The following is a 22,271-nucleotide window of genomic DNA, read 5'->3' as shown; positions in this document are numbered from 1 at the left end:
TTTGGCGATCTCTTCCTCAATACATCTCTTCAAAGCCATTGTTGGGCTTATACGATCATCAGTTAGTACTTTCAGAGAAGAAGAATCCATTGGTGGCAAGTAGCAAGGAAGAGAGGGTTAATAAAGGGGAAGGGTTTGTGTGTTGAACAAATGAGTGATTTCAGAATATGAAGTAAAAGGGTTCTAAAAACCTTTGTGTCTGGAAAATATATCGTATAATTCATAGAGAAGTACTAAAAGTACAGATACGAAGAGTTTCTTTCAATATTGATACTTTTGGAGGGAAAAACACATCTCAGATGTTGACGTTAGCTTTGAAATAAAACATTTGGCTTCGAAGCCAGTTTTAGCGCCCAAAATGAAAAGACAAGCGACTTCGAATGTCGGAAGCCTGCTTCGAAGAACATTCCATACCTAAGGATGTAAAAATGTTCAAGTATTTGTTTACTTTGAAGGGGTTTAAAGACCTGTTTTAGGTTTCTTAGTGAGAGTAGTATCCTTCGAAGCAAAACTAGAGATCCCTTAAGGATGGGAATTGTTGTTCGAAGTATAATAAATTATTTGGTTTCAAAGCCAATTTTGGGCGCCAAACTGAAATGACATACGGCTTCGAACGTCGAAAGCTTATTTCGAAGCACATTCCATGCCTCGCGGTGAAGGAATGTTTTGATATTTGTTTACGTCAAAGGATTAAGAGCCTGTTTTCTGGTATCTTAGTAAGAATAAATCCTTCGAAGCAATGGAAATTGTTGTTCGAAATATCAAAACCAATAGTTGGTTTGGCAATATACAGAAGAGTTTGTTTTTTTCGAATTTAAACAATGCAGCCCTTGAGAGGGGCTTCCATATTTTGGAAATTATGGACTGTTGTTTGGAGAGTGGTCAGTTTAAAACTAATTGATTGTACTAACCATATGACCATATGTTGGATATGTTTAAAACAAGCTTTAGAGACCAAGATTGTCAAAATTCGAAGCACTGATTCTAAAATAAAAATCAGCAAAAGTTGTCAACTGTATTCCATAAATTGGAAAAGTTCATGTTGGTTTTCCAGTGTTTCATTTAAGACAATTGAATCCAGATTCGAAGGCTGAGATTGGATAGTTCGAAGCCCTAAATTTACTTATGAAGGCAAACAGAGATAAATTCGAACCATGCCAAACAAAGAGAAAAAACTTAGATGTATTAAAACAAAAGCAATTACATTAAAAGTTCCTTTTTGGGTACAAATTCCAGTTCATAAAAGTAAGGAATAGACTAAATAACGAGATCATGGAATTTAGTCCAGCTATGGTCAATAAATTTATGTTCTTTTTTTTATTCTATCCTCTATTTGTTCCAAGTTTGGTTGCTGAAGTTGATGCGCTCTCATTTGATAAAAGAGCTCTTCAGCCTTTATTTCGAACGCTGTCTCTTTTAGCCCTTGTTCTAGCTCATCATATCCAAGTCATCCCATTACGTAGAGTTTTTATTCTTGAAATCATTGTATTCCTCGACGAGGTTCTCTGTTTCGTACTGGGTATGAACTCGGAGGGATGAAAGTTAGTCCAAAGATTGGGTGGTGGCCAAAGAAGTCCGGTGCCAATGGAGAAGCAATGGGAGTTGGACCAAAAACATGTGGAGTTCTGCTTGGGCGATGGGGTTGAGAACATGACCCCGAGTCAGAATATCACAACCCCATTGAAGGTTCTTGAGAGGAACATCATCCTCAAGAACATTGAAAGACAAGTGAGAAAAGTCCGCAAGCAGAAGTTGGGCTTGCTTTTATTGAGTTGGAGTAGGAGGAGGTAAAGGCTTGTAAGGAGGAAAAACCTTCTCCGCAGAAAGGGTAAGCTTCAATCTCTTTATCCAGGAAGGTTTTGCGGAGGAGGAGGTATAGAGGCTTCCATTTCGAAGGAAGGAAGGAACCGAGGGACATTAACACAATCAAGCCAGTCAGAAGGATGAAGCTTCGCCTTCTTGGCTAAAAATGATGGGTTATACCTCTGTGCCTCTTCTGGGCGAAGGGTAGCTCATACTATTTTTATGGGCATGGATGATGTGTACCATGCTACAAGTAGATTGTCCTCTAAACTATGTCGGTGATCGATGGGCACATAAGGATAGACCACCGAGCTTCGCGCATAGGAAGGGAACTCTAAAGGATCAGTGAACTCGACAAAGTGATGGTTAATTCGCTCCTTTAACTCACATGTCTTAGAGTCCGACCAGCCTCTCCAACCAGAAACCCCAGAAGAAGAAAGCCACGGCCTCATCCCATGCAGAAGATTGTGAATTAGAAGAAGAGCTTCCCATGTCCATATTTGCAAACTTCTGAATCAGGGGATTGTGGACAGTATGTTCGTAATCCAAAGGTTGATAATTTGCGAAAGCTTCCATGATTTGAGTATAGGAAGGTGGGTAAAAGTGGCTAATCAATGCATGAAGATTCTTTCGAGGACAAATAGTTTTATCAAACAACTCTTCATATGCTTGATCGAGATAAGAAAAGGTCTATTTCTCCATTAAATTGGACTTTTCAAATACTGAGATAGTGGGCATGTTTAAGGGATCAAAGAGGAGTTAATGCAAATAATCATCAATGAATGACGGTTGTGTTTCTAAAAATATAAAGCCCATGCACGTTCTAAAACGTGGATAAAAGACTTTAATCCACTAATATCACCAAGTATTGGGTATATTAGTGCGGGGGGTAATGTTGGTTACATATTTTGTATAAGCCAATTACAATTCAACGCGTGACAGGATAAGGGCAATACAGGAAGACTATTCAAGTTTTCAATCATGATCGAACACGTGGCAGTCAGTATTGGTTTTATGAGATCTATGTAGTGTTTGATCAACAAAGAGATATAAAGTGATGTGGCTTCAACGGTTACTCACATTCAAATTCAAAATTATGAAGGAAGCTTAATTGCAAGTGATGGCATAGTGGAGCTAACTATAAGGCAACATGATCAGCGATCATGGAGGAGCGATTCGACGGTTGGAAGTGCAGAGAAAGCCCCAGAAAGGCCCACTAGACTCAAATTCAAAAAATCAGTTTTATTCTATATTATTTTCTTTCCAGTTTTTACATTTCCTGTTCTTTACATTTCTGTACTTTAATTCCTGCACTGCACTTCGTTCATAGGAGTAGTTTAAAGTAGATTGTTGCTGTAAACCTCTACGAGGTTGAATTGGATCATTGTAAGTTTTCATTTTAATGAAATGTTTCAATTGCTCTTTATTTGATTGTCATTTGCTTAATTCTCCTAAATCAAGCCAATAATAAAAGTCCTCTTCATTGAGGCTAAAAGAACTAAAACACAATCGTCTGATAATTGGTTAACAATTAATTTTCTGTAAGGACTGATTGATCCTTACTAGCGCGCTCATAATTATAATAATAACATTCGAAAGTCAAAAAACCAACATATATACCCAAGCAGTGACCTAAAAAGATGTAAACTATCATGACATATGACTATTTGTGTAGCTTTCATTTCTTATTACTATCACGTGAATGTATATCAAGTTCTGATTAATGAAAATATGTCGTTTCAATTATACTTTCACTTATGAGATTTCACTTATGAGATAGATTTATCGCATTTATGTTGGAGCGCTACAAATCTGCAATGCACTTGAACTTCTTCTTCTCCAAACCCCTTCTCATTTTCCATACAAAATCAAACCCGAAATCACCAATCCATTCAGCATCAAAACCCAATTTCCATCCACATTCAAACCCATATTAAAAATCAATCCTCATCCATGGCAGCAGATCAAATCCTGAGCCTTCCCTGAAATTGATATGGTGAGGAACAAAAAAGGGGTCTACGCAGCCAAGGCCAAGAAAGTGGATTCCAGATCCTCTCCAGTGGCTCTTTTTAGTGACGCACCCCTTTTCCCCTGTTTTCTTTTCATTAGAGAATCTGAATGGTTCACCCCTTTGTTCATCTTGTGATAATTTCCACTGTTTTTGTCTCTAGTTTTTTGGTTTTTTTGTTTTGTTTTTATTTTTATTTTTTTTACACTCTGGCCTATTTTTTAATTAGGATTGTTTTGTTTTGTTTTGATTGAATTCAAGCTATTAGTTTTATGTATAAAGAAAGAGAAAGAATTGTGTATTGAATATGTTGTATTGAATGTTATAAACTTAAAATTAACAATGTTCAGATGACTCTCTTATATAGAGGAGAGAGTGTTACAAAGGGGCCAAAAGTGGCCGAAAGAAGAAACAGGAAAGCATGCACTAAGGAGACAACATTATTAAAGCTAGTTGGTATTTTACAGCTAATATAGATATGCACTAACATATAATACATATAATATACTAACAGCCCCCCTCAAACTCAAGAAGGATAGATACTAACCAACTTGAGTTTGGAGAGAGTAACAAAACGTAAAAATAAACTGACAAATAAAAGTGGATAGGAGACACTGTATGGTCGTGTCAGACCGTTGGTGAAGACACTGTATGGTCGTGTCGAACCGTTGTAGAAACTAACCGGAATCAATGTCGGGACAGTTTATGAGGTCATGTCGGACCATGTAGAAGCTGACCGGAATCAATGTCGGGACAGTTTACGGGGTCATGTCGGACCATATAGAAGCTGACCGGAATCAATGTCGGGACAGTTTACGGGGTCATGTCGGACCGTTGTAGAAGCTGACCGGAATCAATGTCGGGACAGTTTACGGGGTCATGTTGGACCGATGTCGGGACAGTTTACGGGGTCATGCCGGACCGATGGAGAAGCTTGTGGTGGTGTACCAAGGAGGCGACTTAGGGAGTGCGCCATGGGGTGGCTTGGGTGGTTCGCATGGTGTGTAACCATGCTCACCATGATATATGTATAACCCCCCCTCAAACTCAAATAGGTTGGAAGATAGAAACCTATTGGAGGTTGAAACAAAGGGATTGATTTTTTTTTTTTTTTGTTTTGTTTTGTTTTGTTTTGTTTTGTTTTGTTTTGTTTGTTTTGTTTTTTTTTTGTTTGTGGTGGAAAAATAATAATAATAAGAAAATAATGGAAAAAGGGATGATGCTCACTAACGAAGATGGATAATAATGAAATATTGATGAAAAAAGAAAGATAGAAAAAAATAAAATAAAATAAAAAGAAGGTAGTGGGAACAGGAATCTGGAAAAGCTCACCAACGGAGCGTTAAAATAAGGAAATCTCGAGAGAGAAAAGGAATTTTTTTTTTTTTTTTTTTAATGAAAAAAGAAAGATAAAATAAAATAAAATGATAATGGAGCCCACGGTTTTGGTCACCCATGATGGTGCCAGCCATTAAATTAATAAAATATAAAAGAATCATTGATTTGGGTGTAGGGTGGCCCATTAATTTGGGTAAAACCAGCACATGGTTTGTTGGTTTGTTGGTTCAAAAATATGGTTTAGAAAAAAAAAAAAAAGATAGGGAGGGGGTGGAGGATATGGTGATGAATAAAATAAAGGAAGAAGTCGTTTGACTGGGTGGCCCCTCAAAAGAGAGAGAGAGAAACCCATGTGCGTTGTAGATTGAGAGACCCAGCTAGAGGACATAGACACAGATTGCGGACGAATAAAAAATTGAGAGGATTCAATTCAATTGCAGAATATCGCCTCTCTCTCTCTCTGTGTTTTGTCTCTCTAAAAAAAAAAACCTCTTTCACCAACCATTGAACACAACTCACAGCACGCAGAGAGAGAGAGAGTAGAAGAGAGAGATCAGTACATGTCTCGGGCTAGAGAGAGCTGGGTTTTGTGTGTGATAGGAGAGTCTAGGAATGTTTAGAGAGAGAAGAGTTGGTCTGTGCCGTGTGTGCTGTCTGTGTATGAATCTACTGGGTGTCTCTCTTGTGTGTGTTGTGTATGCCTCTGCTGGGTGTAAAGGTCCTACCCGTGGGTGTGATAAGTGTGTATAAAGCTCTGTCTATGGCAGCGTGTATGAAGCTGTGTGTGTATGGTCTCCCCTTGTGTGTGTTGGGTCTGTGTGTGTTTGTCGGGTGTGTGGAGTGTATGTTGGGTTGCTGCTGCCGTGTGTCTGTGGCTGTGGAGAATGGAGCTCGGTGTATGGTTTGTCAATGATCCCTCCCCCCGACGTGAATCAATATTGTGGCCTCTTGTCTCGATGGTGGGTGGGGCGGCGCGGTGATGGGTGGTGGAGATGGAGAGTAGGAAGTCCTTGATGAGGAGTTGCTGGGTGGGTGCCCATTTGTCGTACCAGATGAGGTAGACGTTGATCGGGGAGGAGAGTACGGGTCCCATGTGGTAGCGAAGGTTAATGAGATCCGATGAACCCTCATATTTCTTGGAAGAAGAGAGAGTTCTGAGTGGGAGCTTGGGATTGTAGTATTGGGGCTTTATGTCTAGTGTTTGTGTTTGTGCTTGGATAGCAGCTGGGGAGGAAGCACATGCAGAGTGATCAAGGTATGTGTAGAGGTCCGGCGGGCGGCCAAGGCGAGGCTGCCGCCCGCCGGTGAAGCAGAATGACTAGGTTGTTAACCTAGCTCTGATACCATATTAGTTTTATGTATAAAGAAAGAGAAAGAATTGTGTATTGAATATGTTGTATTGAATGTTATAAACTTAAAATTAACAATGTTCAGATGACTCTCTTATATAGAGGAGAGAGTGTTACAAAGGGGCCAAAAGTGGCCGAAAGAAGAAACAGGAAAGCATGCACTAAGGAGACAACATTATTAAAGCTAGTTGGTATTTTACAGCTAATATAGATATGCACTAACATATAATACATATAATATACTAACTCAAGCCTTTGCCTTTTTTTACTCTCTGTTTTATTTGTATTTATATTTTTTTTACACACTGGTTTGTTTTGGAGAGGAAAGAAAGGCAAAGGCTTTTGAGTTTTACAATCTTGTCTTAATTGGAGGATTTATATCTTGATCTAGACCTAATTTATCAATTTTGTTTTTGAGTTTGAATCTGAATTTATTTTGTTTTTGATAATTTTTAGAGAGAGAAAAGGAAAAATAAGAAGAAGAAGAAGTGGGTTTGGTGGTGAGATTTGAGATTAGAGGTAATGAATATTACTTGCCTTATCTCTCTCTTAACAAATCTTCAAATCTTTAATGGTTGCCACACATATTTGAAAATCACTTCCAGTGGTGTCTCTACTTCCATTTAAGGAGAGAGAATATATCAATTTTGTATTTCATGAAGAGGATTTGGATTCAATAAAGTGGTGGTTCTGCGAGACCTAGATAACAAGCCTTCTAGTCAATCTCCTCTCCTCTCTCTTCTCTTTCTGTTGTTCTTTAAATGCTTGGTTTTCACTACGCTAGCCCTTTACATTCAGGTCATTCGGGGCAGGAGAAATTCGAGTTACCTAGTGGAATTGATAAATTAATGCTTGGAGCTTTAGTTAAAGAAAATTTAAAATTGAATTTTTGACTCGAGTGGTCTACGTAAAATGTGGTCTATGTAAAATGAATCTTATGTTCTCATTTATTATTATAATATTATATATATTTTGATTTAAGATGGTTTAAATTTTAAAAGTTTTAATTAATTAATTTTTATGTAAATTGGTTAGTCTTTTGACCTAGCTGATTGGACTGAATCGTTTTTAGCGATTTTATCAAAATATATTAGTTAGATTTGTTTGATTCGAAATAAACTAAATATTGACTTGATTAAAAATTGAACAATTGAGGTTGTTTGTTAGAAATGAACTTCCTGCCTAAACAATTGTTAACTTTTATTTTATAATGCCACATCGAGAAAAGAAGGAAAAAATGAGTTGTTTCACTATATAAACCTTATGCTCTTATTTAATATTGTAATATTGTACATGTTTCAGTTCAAAATAGTTTAAATTTTAAAATTAAAATAAAATTTAAAATTTTTAATTAATTACTTTTTGTATAAGCTGATTGGTCTTTTGACTTAGCTAATAGGCTGAATCGTTTTTGATTTGACTAATTCATTAGTTTAACTGCAATTTTAATGGTTTTATTAAAATATATTGGTTATATTTGTTTGATTCGAAATAAACTAAAGATTAACCTAATTAATGATTGAACAGTTGAGATTGCTTGATTAAAAATAAACTTTCTGTCCAAACAATTGTTAACTTTTATTTTATAATCACACATCAGGAAAAGAAAGAAAAAGTGAGTTGTTTCACTTATATTAAGTGAATCTTATATTTTCATTTAATATTATAGTGCATGTTTCAGTTCAAGATGATGTAAATTTTAAAATAAAATTTAAAAATTTTAATTAATTAATTTTTGTGTGAGGTCTTTGGACCTAGCCGATTAGGTTGAATCATTTTTGATTTGACTGATTTACTGGTTTAACCGTGATTTTAGCGGTTATATCAAAATATATTGGTTAGATATGTAAGTAAAAATTGAACCGTTGAGATTGTTTGATTCGAAATAAACTTCTCATCCAAACAATTGTTAACTTTTATTTTACACAATCTCACATTGAGAAAAGAAGGAAAAAAAATGAGTTATTTTAGTTTTATAAAGTAAACCATATGCTCATATTTAATATTTTAATATTGTGCATGTTTCAGTTGAAGACAGTTTAAATTAATTAATTTTTGTATAAGTTGATTAATCTTTTGATTGATTTTAACTATTTTATCAAAATACATATATTCTTTTATTTCTAAAAATGTATGTTTAAGTTTTATGACAAATTTTAACATAAAATAAACTACAACTAAAAAAATTACAAAAGGAAATGTATTTTCATGGCATCATAAATATAATTTTTTTCATTTATTCTATTTTTTTTTCATTTCAACCAATTAAATTATGACATCTATTTTTTTATTGTGAACTTAAAATATTCAATTAATGATATAACAAGTGCAATATATATACTAATAAAATGGTTGAAATTTAATTTATTTAAAATTATTTTTCTATAATTTTTAAATAAATTTTATATTATTATTTAATTTTAAAATTATTTTAATTATTTATTTAACCCATGTATAACACGGGTTGATATGTTAATATATATATATACATATCTATATATAAAGGGAAAGTGAAACAATAGAAAGAAAATGACTCAAAACTTTTTATTAACGTGGGAACATGGCTTCAATGAATTCATCTCAGATAGATTCTAACTGGAGAGAAGATTCATAACATTTAGGTTTCCTTTTGATTATAAATTTGAATAAGAATTTGGAAAGAAAAATAAAAAAAGAGACAAATATAAATAAAATATAAGTTAATTTTTTTTTACGTATTTCACCTTTTCTTTTTAATTTTTTATTTAAATTCATATTCCAACCAGGGTATTAAACAACTTAACATAAGAGTTGAAAATTTTAATTTGAAATGTTAGTACAAGTTGAAGCATTTGCTCAAACATTTTTTTCGTACTGCCAAATTTTCACTTGCGCCCTACTTAATTTGTGGGTTAATTTGCAAGTTCTTATTATCAACTCATTTGGAATTGGTTAATTAGATTCTTTGATCAAGCTGTCTTACAAAATGTCAAACCAATCTAGTTGTAATTCCTGACTGAGTCATGGATGATTATTCAAATACTTTGATATTATTAACTAATGAAATTTCACAAAAATAGATGGATAGAACCCACATTAAGCCCAGTTTCTAATAATAAGTTGATTGCTGATATAAAGGAAAAATTAAAAATACTATTTCCCAACTTTTCAATAATTTTTTTTCCCCCAACTTATTGAAACTATGTCTAACTATAAGTAGAATTTGAATCAAATATTCTTACACAAATTTTCAAAATAAAAATCTATAAGTAGCCCCATAAGTTACATCCAACATCCCCTTGTATTATATCCAACTGACCAAATCGAGTCAAGTCCGACTTCACTCATATTATTTGTTTATTTATTTATTAAAAATTCAGGTTATCTCCTACGCAGCGCAGCCTAATTAGGTCAGAGTTATTGCGTAACTAGAAAGTCAAGAACTAATCTCTAGATATTTAAAAATTAACAACCAAACTAATCTCTAATGCATTTTCAAAAAGTTGAACTCGAAAGATTGGATATTAAAAGCATCACACCACAGACTGAGTGATACTTTGAAAATAATGAATAATTATTCCACAATCAACTCTCATTGCTAAATTTTTGGTCTGATCTCGTGTGTGAGTCATCAAAATTTTAAATTTAGAAAGTCAAGCCACCAATGTTTCTGCTCAATTTTGTTGCAAAATTTGAAAATTACAAAGCAACGTATCTTTGAGCACTAGTATATGCTCTGAACAAAATATATAATAATACAATAAAAAGGACAAACTTTTGGTCCTGTATGTCACTAAGCCACACTCCAAGAAGAGGAATAGTACTAAATAATAAATGCTTGATTTTGATGCATCATTAACCATTTTTAATGCTTACTTTGAATGCTTTTTATCAGTTCTGGACAGAAACAAGGACTTTTTTTTGTCTTCTTGAACTTTTTGTTTGAATATTTAAAAATTAATTATTTAAGAGAAACAAAGAGTCATACATGTGTCTATGTCTATCCTTAAATTCAGCAGCAAAATAGTCTCCACTCAATCCCCTTCTCAAGCCACTTGTGTAATATTTGCAGGATTATAGTGGGAGCTTGTCTCGTTTATAACTTCTTCTAGCTTGTATATACTTAAATTGTTCATAAACTGCTCGAACTCGTCTTGTATAGTCAAATGGAAGTAATTTCCAATGCCAATGGTTCTTTCTATATGATGAGTGCACCAACTAGTCCAAGCAGGTGCAGCAACCTCAACAGCATGTACTTCTACAGCGTGCCAACAAGTCCCATCAAAGAGATTGGGCTCAGAAATGCCTCGTTGGGCTACGAATCCGATGTCAACTTCAATTTTGATGACTTTGAATTCGAAACGAGCAAGAAATTCAGGCTCAAAGTCTTGGAATTTGATACTGATAAAAAATGTCAGAATTTCGAGTACCAACTGAATAATCATCAGCGACAAAGACGACAACGTGGGGATACGTTGCCTTCAATGGCGTTCGCAGACGAGCTCTTTAGCAATGGCCAAGTGCTTCCCCTAAAGCCCCCACCCCGGCTTCAACGTGCCAATGGCCTTAGCCCCAAAAATACAACTGCTTCTTCGCCTAGATCGCCTAGTTCGGTATTTAAAATTTCATTTCGACGTCCAAGCACGTGGAATGATGAATTTGATCCATTCGTGGTTGCTTTGGACAAAGTTAAGGAAGAAAAGAGGAGGACAAGCCACCATAGGCGTGCTAGGTCTCTTTCACCATTTAGAACCACCAACACCGCTACCACTACTGCTCCACAACATGAAAATATCAAATGGGATCGACAATACGAAAACAAACAAGTGGGTCCATTAGAACCAATGCAAAAACTTCAAATTGGGCCAAACCGAAATCAGGTGATTGACTATTCCAAAGGGGCAGCCTATGCAAGATGGTATCGACGCGAGAGCAAGCAAATTGATGAGCCCAAAAAGTCATCAAAAGTAGAGAAAATTAGCTCAAAAGGACCACAAAAGCACGAGGGGTCGGGTTTTGGGGAAAGAGTGAGACCGGTGAAAGCAATAGTAGGCCAAGAAGGGACCATTGTCAAGACTGATGAAGCAAATGAAGGCAATGTGGGGTCTAAAAGAGAGAGAGTGAAAGGTTTGATTCGAAAGTACGCGTCGTTTGGGAGAGAGAAGAACGATGTCAAACTGAAAGAACAGATTGCAGCAATATGGAAGAAGAGTTACTTGAGGAGATTGACATTCAAGTTTAAGGAAAATGATGATCAGAGCAACAACACAAATGGAAAGGTGAATGGAGAGCCCAAGATGGAACTCACACAGTATCAGCCGAGGCTGGCTCGTTGTATGAGTTTTGGTGGTCAAAAAAAGTTCAAGGAACATGTGTAGCACTTACTGAAATTTCTCAATTAATTACGTTGCTACTTTGTGGGTTGATGATATTCTTAATGTTACTCTTGTAATTTTATTTATTTATTTTTTGCTTTTTTTGTTTTTATTTTTGTTTTTTGGGATTGTTAAAAAGAAAATGAAATTATATACAGAATTAAATCACAGAATGTGAGTCTCTCCTATCGTCTTTGTTTTTGTCTTCTTGCTTAAAACAATAAACAAAGTCTGTAAGTTCAAATCAAATTGTTTGAATGATAGTTTTAATTTTTAATTTTATTTATTTTATGGATCCTATCTTCCAAACCCTCCTCCAATGTTCTTCTTGTTTTATGTAATCATAAGATCATCATTTTATAAAAATTTTATACTAATGCATAGTTGATTTATTGTTTAATTTTTTTTCTTTTTTTTCTTTCTATTCTTGTATTAAAATGAGTTTTGGCACTGGGGCATTTAGACAAGTAGATTTTTTTTTTTTTTTTTTTTAAATAGAAAAAATTGGGGAAAAGTCTATTTGAAAGGGGTATACAGCATTAGAGCAAAGGTAAAATCTTATTTGGTGATAAGGATATGTCGGAAAAAGTCGTCTGAAAAATTCAATGGCGCCAGAAAATTCGCCTAAAAAGTCGCAAAAAAAGTCACCACGGGTAGCAGATGGTGGTTTGTGAGGTAGAAAAATGGGTGATATTCAACAGATAGTTGGTTTGGTGAATTTTAACAGATATACAGATAGGTTGATTTCAACAAATAGTTATTCTTTTTGACAAATTGTGTCCTTTTGACCTAAAGAGATTAGATCTTGGGCCTAATGATCTAAAAAATTCAGAAATGAATTTATAGCCTGAGTGGTCTTTTAAATACGGGTTTGAAGGTGTAATTTTGTTGTGATTTAGCTGTGGTGTTTCTATTGGGAGATTTTTGTTGAATTTTGGGATTTTATTGTGTGGTGGAGGAGCAAATTGGATGTGTGGGATAACAATGATAATATGTTGAATGAAGAAGAGGTAATGATAGAGGGAGATGGTGCTGGATTGCAGTAGATTTGCTTTCTTTTTCTTTTTTGGATAATTGAGAACCATGTTTTAAGGGTCCTTTGGACCTATCTAGGAACATAAATTTAAGGAGGAAGCAACATCTTTTGGAAATGGGTGTAGTTTGTGATGGTGGCAACAACAATGGAGGTGGAAGGGGCAAAGGAGTGCGACTGTGGCAGGTGATGGGGAAAGAGGAGGTGGTGTTGGTGGTTGGCAGTGATGTCTCTCTCTCTCTATGCATTTCGGGGGTGGTAGTAGTGTTGAGGGTAATGGTGCAACTCAGGTAAGTTCGGATGGGTTGAGAGTAAGGTTTTCAAAAGTGGTTGTGGTCGTCGTAATGGTGGCGGTGGCAGTGGTGCAGTTGCGGGATGTAAAGGCCGTAGTGTAATGGTTGCGGTAACCGATACTAAATTTTTTTTTTAATTTTTTATACAATTTGAAAAAAACTCACCGATACACATATTTTTTTTTTCTTCTATAATCATATTTATTAGGTTTCAAAATAAATATTGATCAATTTATGTAAATTTTTAACTATAATCCAATATATTTCATATTTTTAAATCACTATAAACTGGGTTTTTTAAATTTTATTTTAATAATTAATGACTTTATATGTCATAAATGCATATTACGTTTGTGGCAAAAAAAATTTTTATTGGACTTAGATGTATAAAATTATTATTTTTAATTATTATAATTGTGGAAGCATATGCAAATTTTAACTTGAATAGTTTTGAAAAATAAATTATACATGCTAATGTAATCATATAAAAATTAAAAAAAAAATTATAAAGAAAAAAAAAAAGGGTTTGAATCACTTAAATATTCATTCTCTTTTTGAATAACCTGTAAATAAAAATAAAATAAACTAATCAACAAAAATTAACATAGGCTTCGTTTGGGAAGTGGGTTGACTTTTTAATTTTTTTGGTTATTTTAACCTGGGGCTAAAAGCTTGGTTTGGAAAGGGCTTTTGACTTTTTTGACTTTTTTAATTTTTTTTTGTGAGAGAAAGAATGTAATGATTATGGGTCGGATGTGATGTTTTGTCTTATTGGACTAAAAAATCTATTTTATTTTTTGTGATTATTTTAGCCAAAAAAGCCACAAAACCCACTTCCCAAACAGAGGCACAAATAGTTTTTAAAATAATATTTGAGTTTTTTTTTATATATATAATTAATTAATTATAACATAAATAGTTTTTAAATTAACAACCTGTAAAAAAATGATCTTAAAAAATATCATTGAAATTTTAAACACACAGCCCTATATATAATATCATAAAGATAGCTATTGATTTCAAATAAAGATATTATTAAACGTTATTCTCTTTTATTAAATGATGAAGGTTTTGGTGGAAGTTGGAAAGACCCACGAAAGAGATTTGTTACGGACTGAGCGTTTGTCATCCTCTTGAGAAGTCGATTTTACGAGTGGTACTGCATACCCCGTGAATTATGCCAAAGGACTAACCCAAGAGATACGATATAGGGATTTACCTACCCTGCCTGCATTACTGTTTACAAACTAATGCGTTTGCAAGGTTCTTGGTGTAGAACTCGCATCCCCAATAAGTCGGTACGTGACATGCTATTATCGTCAGTCCCTAACGCCCTCGTCAAGGGGACATTACCCTGCTTGTCTCCATACTTGTCCGTTCCCTTACCCATGGGAACCCACCTTGTGCGGACACCACCCTTGGTGCGGACCCCACAATGAAGGTGCTTGGTGTAAGTCCTATGTACCATCTCCATCATAGTACCCCTAGGCTAGCTCTGATACCACTTGTCACGGATCGGGCACTTGTCATCCTCCCGAGAAGCCGGCTCCATGAGTGGTACTGCGTACCCCATGAATTATGCTCAATGACCAACCTAGGAGATGCGATAAGGATCTACCCTACCTACCTTGCCGCTCACAAACTAATGCGCTTACAAGGTACTTAGTGTAGAACTCACCTCCCAAATGAGTCGGTATATGATAGCGAGCTTTAAATAATAAATACATAAATGCCATTATATTATAATAAAGACTAGTCATTATCAAGAAGTCAAAGAGCCCCATTTTTTATACCCAAAGATATAAAGAAAGAGAGAGAGACAACCCAACGAGAGAGAAAAAAAAGAGAGACAGAGAACACTGTAAAGAGAGAGAGAGAGAGAGAGAGAGAGAGAGAGTATGAAAACGAGCGAGAGGACGAAAGATACTTGCAAAACCCTAAACATCGAAGATTGCAGTCCAGATTTCTTCGAATTTCAAATTGTACGTCAATCATATGAGCAAAAGAATTGTATCTCTCGGTATGTATCTTTGATTCGAAGCATTTAAGCCAAGTTTCCTTTGTTTCTCATTTTTCCTTTTATTTTTTTGGTAATCCAATTAGGCGTCGTCTCCCTGGAAAAAAATGTTCAGTGCGCAAGATGCATACTTGAGGTGTTTAACCTAGACCTATTTCTCCTCCATCTTCCCCCTTCTCTCTCTATCTCTCTTCTCCTATGTTATCTAAGCCCAACCGGCATTGTATTGCGAGTTGCTCTAGCCCAATTTGCAACATGATATGCTCTACCCTAACTTGATATTAACTTGTGTTAATATTTATAATTTTATATATTCAATTTGGAGTTTAGGTTGCTCAGCTTGTTAGTGTCTCTATCCAAGTTGGGTCCAAACTTAATTCGTGTTTTTAAATTTCTACCTAAGCCCACACCAAATTCAAAAATTTGTTGATCTAGCCCAAGTTGCATCCCTAGTTGTGTAGGATAGATGAGACAAGAAAAAGAGGGGTTGTAGGGATTCAAGCAAAAAGGGGTTGGAGCTATGGGTTGAAAGAGTGTAGGGAGAAATAGAAGAATGAGGTGTTTGGAGGCTTGTTTAACTTTGATAAGGTAAGGAATTAGTTTATAATCTTAGTTAAGGAATATGGGAAGTAAATTTGTCATTGCAATTAAAAAATTAATGACATTAGCAAATTTCGTCTTGTTTACTAATGAAAAAAATTCAAGAGATAGAATTAAGTGTAATACAATTTAAAAAATATCATAAAAATCTGAATAATTGTGTGAAAATTGAGAGGCAACTGTAATTTATTAAGAAAAATGCTTTAGACCTCTAAATTGTGAGCTCTAAAAGAGCTCCAACTTATGAGTCCCAGTGTGTGATTTGATGTTTTGGCCTTCGTTTTGTTTTGTTTTGTTTTTTTTTTTTTATGCTGCCACATCACTAGTGCTCTTATTAGAGCTCTTAATCACCACTGAATTTGTTAATCAGAAAGGAGTGTGATCATTATAATTTAAACTTAAGGGCATGGCTATTGCTAAAGTGAGGGAGGCTATTGACAAAGCAATCAGTGCTTTGAATAGTTGTACAGTACAGCCATTGATTGCTTCGACAAAAGCTAACCTTTGTTTTTGACAGTAGCCTCTTCACACAAATGAGACATTGATTGCTTTGACAAAAACTAACCTTGGTTTTTGACAGTAGCCTCTTCACACAAATGAGAGAGAGAGAGAGAGAGAGAGAGAGAGAGAGAGATTGCTTCTATAGTGTCAAAGATGATGCATTGATACCACTGCTTTATCAGGTTGCCTCTTGCCAAGAAAACAGAAGAAGTAAAAGAAAACAGACAGAAAAATCAAAGAACTTTGTAATCCAACAACCACTTGGGTTGACATAATTCACTATAAAACTTCTAATTCTAACACATTCTACAGGTAACCAAAATGGAATTCAATAGTCGAATATTTGTATACAAATTGGTAAATTATCATACAAATACACAAAGAGATGGTAATTGCTTGGTTGCACGAAGTATCCATGTTAATTTTCCAGAATTGGGGTCCCTACTGGGCAACAGTGAAATTGCACCTCAAAACCATGCAATTATGGAGGGCATTAAGTTTGAATTGTAGAAAAAACTTATATTTTTTAACTTAAAACACCCAAAACTGTGCAGTTTTGAGGTGCAGCATGCCAGCATCCATGTTGCCCAGTAAAACCTCAGTTCCATCACTAACCACGGGAAAAATATTTTTAAGCTAAAAGAGAAGAGAAACCTGTTTGGTGCAAATTTTTGTAAGCTGAAAACTGATAATTAGAAAGTAGAAACCAAAAGCACTTCTCCCCCAACTTCAAATAATCAACTTTTTTTTTCCCCAACTTATTTAAGCTATTTTTTCCTAATAAGCTGTAAGTAGAAGTTGAACTACATAGTCCGGCACAGACTTCGAAAATAAAAAAAGAAGCTATAACCAACTTATATAAGCTGCACCAAACAACCAAGGACTCCAGATTGATGCAACTGAACTGGAAAATAGGAACGAAATTAACCTTCTATGTCCATACTGCAATCAGTAGTGGTATTAAGCCTTATTTCAATTTGAGGCCTATTCCAGAACTTCTGGTGGCCAAAGTTCCCTCCACGTGGAAATCTCATCTTTGTTGTGAAGTTTTCTAACTCCGCCATAAAACCCATCTGCCTCATTTCCTTCTTCGCGATGGTTTTTCCGGTTGAGGAAAGTTCGTCTCCACCGTGAACCAGGAGCGTATTGGTTGAACTCCAGCACCACTGTGCCTGTCATATGCATTATAATTAACAAATCTCATATATGATTACAACTTTTCCATCAATGATAATAACAGTCATAGTGTTTTAGTTATCTTCTACTATATCATTTTGATATATTCACTACCTTTCAAAACGTAACTCCCATGCTACGAAAGCAAAGACACTCCAAAATGGGTGCCAATGTACACATATAAGTGGGGAATAGATAAGTAAAACAAGAAAGAGGAGGATATTCCTATTAGCACACATTAGCCGAAATGGGCTTTAACTAGAAATTCAAAAACCATATAAATAAACATCTTTAACTATAGCAGTAAGGTCAAGGTGGGTATCTATAACCAAAAAAAAAAAAAAATGGAAGGTCAAAGTGGGTACAAGAAGTAAAGTTGGGTGTCTAAAATTCTATGAAGATTCAATTGCAATATTAGCGTAGGGACATCAACCCTCCTTATGGCTATATTCAAATCATGAATTTGAGTAGGGATTTGAAAAGGAAAAAAGAAAAAGGTGGGTGAAATGTGAATGAAATATAATTACATTTTACTCACTTTTTCCCTTTCCCTTTCCCCTTTCCAAATCCATTATCCAAATATAGCCTAAGTAGTCCGCTTGAAGTTGGCTTTTGGGCTTTTATAGCACAAAAAAACTAAATAACATCAAAGTTTCATTTGATTAAAATTAACATAATCCTTTAATTGATTGAAATTATTGAAAATATATTTTCTAGAAATACGATTTTCAAATTCTTAACAATTTTCATTGGTGCAAAATTTGGAGATAATGTTGCATTATAATGCATTCTTATGAAGGGTATATTTGGTCATTTTATATTAAAAAGTAAACAAGCTTGCCAAGAATGTCGCCTAAAAAAATCATTAGAAAAACTTAAAAACTGATAGGGAAGAAGGCATAATCATTCCAACACTACAACCAAACAGTGCCTCAGAGGGAACAAAAGTAGCTTTCAGCCTAACTGGCCTTAAATACTCAACTGATACACAGTTTATGACACTGCTGAACAAAATTAAGACATACTGTCAAGGAGGACCAGTTAAATTGCACATAAGGTGACCCACATACTGAAAGAAAGGAGTCAAGAAATGGATATATCAAGAACTAAGGTCTCATTTGTGATGATATCTTTAAAGTGCTCTCAACCACATTTTGCAAGATGTTAATGCTTTCATAGAAAAGAAAATTTAATACCTTGAAAGACGAGGAACTTAAAAACACTCCCAAGTTCATATATTAGTTAATTAAGAGTGACTCAGTGCACGAGAGTCTGTTTAAAATGGGATTTGGGGAGGGTAAGATGCACATGGCCTCACCCCCATTTCTAGAGAAGTTGTTTTCGGCCAAACCGCCCTTTCCAAGTTCATGTATTAGTCGTCTACTTAACAGTTCTACACTCAAGAAAGGGAGAGAAAATTCTTACTATCTATACAAAATTTGTAAATAAAAGATGAAATAAACTTACCACTTTCATGACAACTACAGTAATTGTCACTCCCATCACATGATTCCAAGTGACCTACAACACCATACCACCAACCTGCATACATGCACATGGCACAAATACATCTAATCAGTTAGGTGTATAGATTTATTTGTCTCTTGAGAATCCAATACATTTTGGTTGCGTTTCAAAGAAAGCTCAGGGAAGAATCACTTCCAACATATGAAGTTTTCCATCTTTGACAAAACTTGCCACCTAACAACGACTGCTCCTCCACCATGAGGAAAGAGGACAAAATGAAATTTGTATATTAATTGTGGATCACTGTTGTTGATATTCCCAATTAAATAATAATAAATAAAAAAAAGCAACTAACAGCTGTTTAAAGTAGTAAATGAAATCTAACTTAGAGCCAAACACGCCTTCTATTGTAGATTTCCCCCTTTTGTTTGTTCTTTATTTTTCATTAATGAAATCTACTAACCACTCAACAATCCAAACAAGTGCACCGAATCTATCAATAGAACCGGACACAACCATGCCCCCATATGGGGTTGTGTCCGGTTCTGGGCACATAAAGGAAATGAATTTGAAAATGAATGTGAGAATTTAGCACAAAAAACGAACCATAAGGGAATTCTTTGTTTCTCCTCCACTGAATCTCAATGTGATCTCCGGGGCATAATTCATTCAAACAATCAGAGTTGTGAAGATCATGAGGGGAAGTATCGATAGGAGGTGCCCTTAGCCTATCCCAAGTCACACAGTTCTCTAATGCAACTGGCCTTCTTCCATGTGGTGGATACCTGCAAAATACAAATCACACAAAGCTCAACCTCCAATTTCTCACAACATATGTTATCACTGCTCAACGTAAGACACTATGAACCAGAGGAATTTGACAAACCCAGATCAAATTGTAATTAATACAAAGAGTTAAAAATGAATCATTGAGATTTAAGTTCAATTAAGGACATCCTTCCAATTACCTGGCCTGGAAAGTGTCAGTGAGAGGATCATAGCAAAGCTCTGCATCATAGCATGACAGCATAAACCCAACATGTCCATTCTGTAGCACAACCAAAAAAAAAAAAAAAAACTCTTTTGATCAAAATTGGTTTTAAAGGAAAACAAATTGCAAGTTTGGTATCGTTTTCATTTTCTGTTTTCCCAAAACATGAAGTTACAGCCAATACCTCACGGTTATAGACCTGTGCAGGAAACCAGAACTTGCCAGTCTCAAGAGCAATATACCAAGACATAATTGAATCAACGGGCAGAGAACTATTCCTCTTGCTAATATTGTCAAAATTTGATCTAATTAGCGAAAGAGGCCAGAGATGAGAAAGAGACTTGATCAAGCCTCTTCGCTGGCTTCGATCAAGGAAGCCACAATCTTTTCTGGAAGCTGTATGCCACTGCCACTTGCGGTGTGCAGCAGGACCGATAATTCGACCCCATTTCTGCTTCATATGCCTTTCCCAAAGGTGGTCACTCGAACACTTATCCCTCAAAGAATTGCATACACTTGCCATACTACAAAGCCCATTTGCTGGAAGCCTCTCTAGAATGCTCTCCAAAATCAATTCGGGTAAATCAAGGACACACATCTCTGTTGTTTCCTCAACATTCTCAACTTTTGAGCTCGGAGTCTTCTTCTTCATTGCCATTGTCGACGGAATTGGAATGAAATTGCCAAAGAGGCTGCTCTTTATCAATTTGCTAATGTGAAAAAATGATAGTTCTTTCCAAAAATAAAAGGATAAGAGTCTCATCTCATGTGCCCACTTTGGGAGGGGCTTGAGAGGGAGGGACTTGTAAAAGAAGATGAAGGAGAGGCAAGTGATCAAGAAGAAAAACATTTGAAAACAGGATTTGGGTTATGGGTTGGATTTGAGTTCGGCATAAATGATGATGATCAAAGTTAAGGAATCAATTGTGGGAAAGCAGTGGCAAATACCATTCAAAGAACAAGAAAAGGATCTCCAACTTCCTTTCCAAAAACTTGGGTTTTTATCGATTCCACGAAACCCAGCAAACCAAATAGTGGGCCTCGCTGTTGTCCAAGTCTAAACTAAAATGGAGAACAAACTTGTGTGGAGCTCACAAAAACCAATCTGGAAACCAAAGAAAGCTCAAGAATTGCTTCTTTGCCCTGTCAATTACATCTAGAGAGACAGAGAGTAACTAAATAGCTAATCTTGGTTGAATCCAGAGAGTGGGGAATTCAGAGCAATCTATGGGTGTCTCTGACTACTGGGAAATCTCAAGGAGAAGATATTAACAAAAGAAAAAAGAAAAAAGAAAAGATGGGTCTAGATACAAAGACCCGTATCTACAAATCTCTGAGTTGCAGTGAAACAAATACAAACCTATTTGAAAATAATAAGGTGAGAAAGAGATCTGGGTAGTTGGGATTGAAGCAAAATTAGGTGCAACCAACAAAATAAAAAGATCTAGTAATATTATTATTATTACTACTACTTACAGAGTAAAGAAACAAAAACTTAAAAGGAGAGAGAGAATCCAAGTGGGAAAAGAGAGGATGAAGAAATTGATTGATGAAGAAGATGATGAATTTAAAACTTGCAGAAAGTGGGGCCCTCTCACCTCCTCCTCCTATTCTATCAGTCCATCAGATTCTTTCACAACTCACCAAATCCTCCTCCTTTAACCCCCACACATACCACTTCAATATGTCTGTTACGCAAAAAAACAAACAGGTACTGGGCAAAAAATACGAAAGCAGTAAAACAGAATTGTTTTGTCTATCGGATTGTGGTGGTTGGTTCACTGTTAAAAAGATGACAATGGAGTAATGAAACTTTTAGTATGGATATCCTATCAGAAACCAACAGTTAATCTCTCTCTCTCTCTAGACGGACAAGAGGTCGGAGGTAAGGCCGGCCGACCAACCACAAAATGTGACCCAATAACGTGCAAGGATTCTGTCCCTAAATAATTCTCTTTCCTTGTCCTAATTCTCTCATAATTATTGAATATATTTTAAGATTTTTATATCTTAAAATTTTCATATAATTGAATTGAAAGACAGGACAACCGAATAACATAGCAAACCCATCAGCCATACATGTAGTACCTTGTCTCAAACGCCAGATAATTATTATTTTTTATTTAATTTATTTTTATTTAATAAATTAACTATACCACTAAGTAAAAAATTGTCCTAAATAATTTGACATAAATTTTTTTAAATTATATAAGGTATAACTCAAATAGGAATATAACATAATATGACATTGATAACAAGATAAATAAACAAATTAGATCAAAACTGAATTGGCATAACACAAAAAAATTCATTTAGTGGATAATTAATTATATATTTTAAT

General features: G+C 35.1%; 2 protein-coding genes across 2 annotated transcripts; one reads left to right on the top strand and one right to left on the bottom strand.

The window, feature by feature from the left end:
* Positions 1–10,418: 10,418 nt before the first annotated feature.
* LOC114257173 (uncharacterized) lies at positions 10,419–11,938 on the top strand. The gene has a single exon (XM_028196947.2). It carries the CDS (start codon positions 10,644–10,646, stop codon positions 11,853–11,855), a length of 1,212 nt encoding a protein of 403 aa, XP_028052748.2. The 5' UTR covers positions 10,419–10,643; the 3' UTR covers positions 11,856–11,938.
* Positions 11,939–16,953: 5,015 nt separating this feature from the next.
* LOC145814346 (F-box protein At2g32560-like) lies at positions 16,954–21,967 on the bottom strand. The gene is made up of 5 exons (XM_082911020.1): positions 20,115–21,967; positions 19,908–19,987; positions 19,546–19,724; positions 18,940–19,014; positions 16,954–17,468 (listed from the first exon to the last, which is right to left on the bottom strand). The coding sequence occupies exons 1-5, from the start codon at positions 20,778–20,780 to the stop codon at positions 17,281–17,283; spliced, it is 1,188 nt and encodes a 395-aa protein (XP_082767146.1). The 5' UTR covers positions 20,781–21,967; the 3' UTR covers positions 16,954–17,280.
* Between the last annotated feature and the right edge of the window lie 304 nt (positions 21,968–22,271).

Source organism: Camellia sinensis, unplaced genomic scaffold, assembly GCF_055761805.1.
Source record: "Camellia sinensis isolate YWXY unplaced genomic scaffold, ASM5576180v1 Unanchor1, whole genome shotgun sequence".
Classification (NCBI taxonomy): domain Eukaryota; kingdom Viridiplantae; phylum Streptophyta; class Magnoliopsida; order Ericales; family Theaceae; genus Camellia; species Camellia sinensis.
Note: the sequence above shows the minus strand (reverse complement) of the source record. Positions and strands in the feature narration are given on the sequence as shown.